General features: G+C 38.9%; 2 protein-coding genes across 2 annotated transcripts; both read left to right on the top strand.

Moving 5' to 3' along the window:
* On the top strand, positions 1-1,497 carry LOC130715337 (transcription factor bHLH91-like). The gene is made up of 3 exons (XM_057565423.1): positions 1-804; positions 887-1,282; positions 1,393-1,497. The coding sequence occupies exons 1-3, from the start codon at positions 13-15 to the stop codon at positions 1,495-1,497; spliced, it is 1,293 nt and encodes a 430-aa protein (XP_057421406.1). The 5' UTR covers positions 1-12.
* Positions 1,498-2,860: 1,363 nt separating this feature from the next.
* LOC130716265 (uncharacterized) lies at positions 2,861-4,760 on the top strand. The gene is made up of 3 exons (XM_057566472.1): positions 2,861-3,028; positions 4,108-4,282; positions 4,412-4,760. Exons 2-3 carry the CDS (start codon positions 4,112-4,114, stop codon positions 4,481-4,483), a joined length of 243 nt encoding a protein of 80 aa, XP_057422455.1. The 5' UTR covers positions 2,861-3,028; positions 4,108-4,111; the 3' UTR covers positions 4,484-4,760.
* The last annotated feature ends 367 nt before the right edge of the window (positions 4,761-5,127 follow it).

Here is a 5,127-nt window from a genome sequence, read left to right as displayed (position 1 = left end):
GATCCCAACACAATGGCAGAAGGTGTAAGCTCTCAAAAAGATAGCTTTCCTGAAACTCTTCTTGACCCACAACGACAATCACTTATGGTTCCAGAGAACACCACAAACAACAACAACAATATCATGGATAACCATTTGGTGAAAGAGGTCATTGATGCCTCTCCCTATCAGCAATCCACCTGGGACCCTAATGTTCAAGAATTACAAGATATGAGCTATGCCAACCACCAAGAACAACAATTTCAGCATATTGATGCACAAAACTACTGCCAAAGCTACAACCCTTCTTCCATACTGGACCCTTCTTACCCTTCACCAGATCTCCTAAACTTTCTCCACTTGCCCACATGCTCAGCTTCATCTTTACTCACTAATCCACCCAACATTTGTATCTCAAACCCAACTCAGAGGACACCCAATTTCCAGAACTCAATGACCTTTCTAGGAGAACTTCCAATGGGACCAGACAACACAAGTGCCTCCTCAGTTCTATATGATCCTCTATTTCATTTGAACCTGCCTCCACAGCCTCCAGCCCTCAGAGAGCTGTTCCAATCTCTCCCCCGAGGCTACAGGTTGCCAACCAGCTCCAGGGACGATTCACTTTTCGGTGGAGGCGATGAGATGGAGGGAGATGGGAGTCAGCTTGACATGGGAGTGCTGGAATTCAATAGGGGCACAACTTCTGTTGGCAAAGGAAGGGAAGGAAAAGGTGCCAAACCTTTTGCAACTGAGAAAGACAGAAGAGAGCAGCTGAATGGAAAATACAAAATCTTGAGGAGTCTTATCCCTAGCCCCACCAAGGTACACAAAAACTATGCATTATCTAAATAATTTGTTTCATATTTTTCTATGAATCAAGCTAACATGTTGGATTCTGTTTAAGCCTGATAGAGCCTCTGTGGTGGGTGATGCCATTGATTATATAAAAGAGCTGATTAGAACAGTCAATGAGCTCAAATTATTGGTGGAGAAGAAAAGACATGAGAGGGAGAGGTGCAAGAGGCCAAAAAATGAAGAGGATGCTGAGGAAAGCTGTAACATCAAGCCTTTTGGTGATCCAGATGGGTACATAAGGACCTCATGGCTACAGAGGAAATCCAAAGAGAGTGAGGTCGATGTCCGGATCATCGACGATGATGTCACAATTAAATTCTTTCAGAGGAAGAAGATTAACTGCCTGCTGTTTGTGTCAAAGGTTCTGGATGAACTTCAATTGGAACTTCACCATCTTGCAGGTGGACATGTTGGTGAATATTGGAGTTTCTTGTTCAATAGCAAGGTTGGTGTTTCTCTAGACATGATACTCATAAAGTAATTAAAATCTCTTTGAATAGAATTATCATGTTGTTGTAATTGTATATTCAACTGTGATCTGTTTCACTGACGCAGATAACTGAAGGCTCATCAGTTTATGCAAGTGCCATAGCCAACAGGGTGATTGATGTTTTGGACACTCAATATGCTGCAGCAGTTCCACAGACAAGTAGCTATTAGAGCCGTGGAAGATAATGTCAAATATCAGGCACAAAAGGCGTGCATGGAACTATAACATATACTGGTAGTAATAAAAATAGTAGTAACAAGGTCATGGGGATACTAAGGTGATAGTGAGATTATCAAGTTTAACAGTTTCTAACTTTGTGTTGTGGTTCAAAATATAGTTTCTTCAAGTAGTACCAACTACCAAGTCCTTTTTGGATTATGCCATCTACCATTTGTCCTCTTTTGTTTCTTTTTACATACATTTTCCATTGCTATTTTAGTTTGGTTTAATAGGCATTATGCTAGAACAAGGACATGAGGACATTATTTTGTCATTAATATGAAATCTCCAAAGCAGCAAAATACAACATGTGGAAATCATTATTAAGAACAAGTTTTTACTTTTAACTAGTTACCACATCTATTCTAATTTCTAATTTTGGCAGGGGCAACAGTTACAAAAAGCTGCTTCCCTTGGACAATATAGAATTGAATTATTTGAAGCATCATCTTAGAATGAAAGCTATTATCATACAAACCAATGCAAAAACATTTCTGATACTACAACAACTCGATACAATGATAAGAGATCAATATCTACCATCTCGAGGGTAAAGCTACGCTTTGGTCTTAGATGAAGTTTTGACAATCTTTCAGTGAAAAAAAAGAACAATTGGCTCTTATAGGGTTTCTAATAAATTCTTCGAATTCCTTGTGCATGAATTCCGTGTAAAATTTGACATATATGAAGCTCTCGAACTATTTGAAAACCTCCTTGGAGCCTTTGGTAGCACAACCAAGATAGCGATGAGTTCTCTGCCCTTTCAGGAATGGAGCAAACCCCTTACGTGTGAAATTATAAAATGTCCATTTAAGATAAAAGAATATTCCACCAAATTGAGCATGATTGTACTGAGGGTTACACACACCCACGACTAATGGGATAGGAAGAGCACTTGCCTAGCCCAACCTTTTGGAAAGGAACTAGACTCAAGTGGGGACTTCGGGAGGGGCACACTCGTCTTTTTAGTTTTTCTCAAATATCATCATCTAGATGCAATAACATAAAGGATGGACGGCGGTTGGGGTGGGTATAAATGATTGGTAATAGAGTTAATGATTAAATTAGTCTCTGAGGAGGTAAGTGAGTTTGATTTTAGTTTTTTTGACGAAAAATGACGTTTAGTGGTGGTCAATTTTACTGGTTGTCTTTGACCGCCACTAAATGTGAGTTTTCCTCAAACAGTCAGACCGACTAAAATCAAACTCGCTAATAACCTCAAAGACCAATTTGACTATTAACTATGGGTAATACATGAAAATTGAAGCTGAATTGGGCTGGGCTAAAGCTGTGGTGACTTTAAATCCAGCCCAAATAGTTCCAAATGGTCTCACCCTTTTGACGACTCCACCCAGGTGTCTCCGCCGGCTCCACCTCCATCAACCTCCGACGAAGGCCACCGAATTCGAGTCACTTCCATTCTCTCACCTTTGTGTTCTCCACATTCTCACTGTGGTTTCCGACGCCGGATCGTTCGATTCGGTAAGTTTTTCTTCACTTCCTTCGTATTCGTATTGGGATTTTGAGACCAATTTCTAGGGTTTAACTCATTTATCTTGTGATTTTGCTTTGATTCTGAACTGGGATGATTGCTTCTGTAGCTATACTGGTCTTTGTTGAATGTAAGTTAAATTGATTGCAGATAATACAAGAATATGAATCTGCTGTTCATGTGGCTTTCTGAAATTTGATCATGTATTATAAAATCTGAGGCAATGTGAAGGTCATAGGATCTTGACTCTTTTGTTTTAACTTCTAATGGATATTGTCAGTTATGTATAAAGTTTGAGGCAGTGATGTCAATAGCTTGCCATAGCGCTATAGCGTAGCCCCCTGGGAGTTCACTCCTACTCCACTATTCACCGCAATTTGCCGCTATTGCGGCACATTACCGCAATAGCGCTCGCAATAGCGTTTTTTGGGCTTGCCGCTACGCTACGCTATTCGCCATTAATAGAAGTTATCTCCAACATGTTTTCATTGATTGGTAACACAAGTATAGATTTATTATCTTGGTGCACTCAAGTATAAATATATGATATTAGTAGATATTAAGCCTGCTCAAAAGTCCAGTTTTGCTGCTCTGTAACCATTTTGAAAACCAGATTTGGCTTGAAAAGGCCCGTTTCAAAAATGGGCTTGGCTAAAAAACTGGTGCAAAAAACAAATTGTTGGATTGTTTGGAGGTTCATGAATAGTTGTAAGATAAACATTCTACTCTTTCCAAAAGGGTATTGATTGCTATAAGAAATTTTGAAATTTGGTCTCATATGCAGTGTGATTTCCATCTTGGTGAATGTTGTTAATTGTTATGCACTCTAGACATGGAAGGGAACAGATCGAAAGTGACCGTAGTTTGTTAAATCCTGAAATTGGAAAATCACACTTTTGTGGGTGATTGTTTCTTGGTGATCACTGATCACATGAGCAACAGCAGCATTATACTTTTATTAACGTTGACTGTTTATTTATAATTTTTCTTGGCATATGAACTCTTTTTCCTCTTAATAAAATGACAATGTTTCAACTATGGGTTTTTCCTGGTTAATGTTAATTTGTAGGATAATGGGGCGGAAAGCTGGCGGGCTTTATATCAACCCTAAGAGGTTTGGTCAACTTCATAAACCTTGCATGAAGGAAATGACAATGTTTCTCAACTGTATGGCTACATGCAATAGTGACATTAATGCATGTGCTCAGCAGAAGGAACTATTAAATGCCTGTATCGATTCTCAGGTAACATAGATATATACTGGCATCTTTTCTCGCCCTCCCTGGTTCTCGGGGTTTCCTTTTTTTTTAGTTGTTATCATATTACGTCAGAACTAAGTAGTCCTTAAAAACTGTGCAACTTTGTTTTTTCAGAGTAAAAAGAAAAGAAACTCTTGGGGGAGCATCAATTATCAGCTGCAGAGGCTTAGCCGAGGAAGGAAGTAGTTTGAGATTTTCATAAATGAAAGTTTTTACAATTCAAGATTGTTATTTGGAAAGCTTAGCCTGTTATGTTACCACTTTGGTTGTCAGGCTAAAATGTCCAGATAGTAACTTGTATTCTTGCTTGAAATATCTTGATGATTAATATTGAGGTTTTCTTTATCTTAACCATTTAACAACGTTGATAGATTTGGTGGAATTATGTTGAAGAATACCAATGTAATTTCTTTTCTGTATTAATTAAGGCTTTAATATGCTACATATTTGAGCACACTTGTGATATTGTTGCTGCCCTTCAAATCTATCAACTTAGATTTGATGGGATTATAGTTGTTATCAATTTTTTTACTGCACATTCTGCCTTGTAATGTCATCCTGTACCTGGTGTTATCTGCCCTTAACTGTTAGCACCTTTGGTGAAGTTTCTAGGGCTATGTTTGCAAGTTTTATTTTGGAGGAGGGGGAAGGGAAAGACTCCTTTTGAGAAGTCTCCCCATTGTTTGAGAGTTTTTTAAGGGTGTATTTGTGAGTATTTAGGGGAGGGGAGATGAAGGTTTTCAAGGGAAGGGGAGAGGAAGACAAGAGAGGGGAGGGTAAGTCATCTTTTGGAGAGGTCTTGGAGGGTTTTAGAAATTCCTCAACCCCTT

This window comes from Lotus japonicus, chromosome 4 (assembly GCF_012489685.1).
Source record: "Lotus japonicus ecotype B-129 chromosome 4, LjGifu_v1.2".
In the NCBI taxonomy this organism is placed as follows: Eukaryota; Viridiplantae; Streptophyta; class Magnoliopsida; order Fabales; family Fabaceae; genus Lotus; species Lotus japonicus.
Note: the sequence above shows the minus strand (reverse complement) of the source record. Positions and strands in the feature narration are given on the sequence as shown.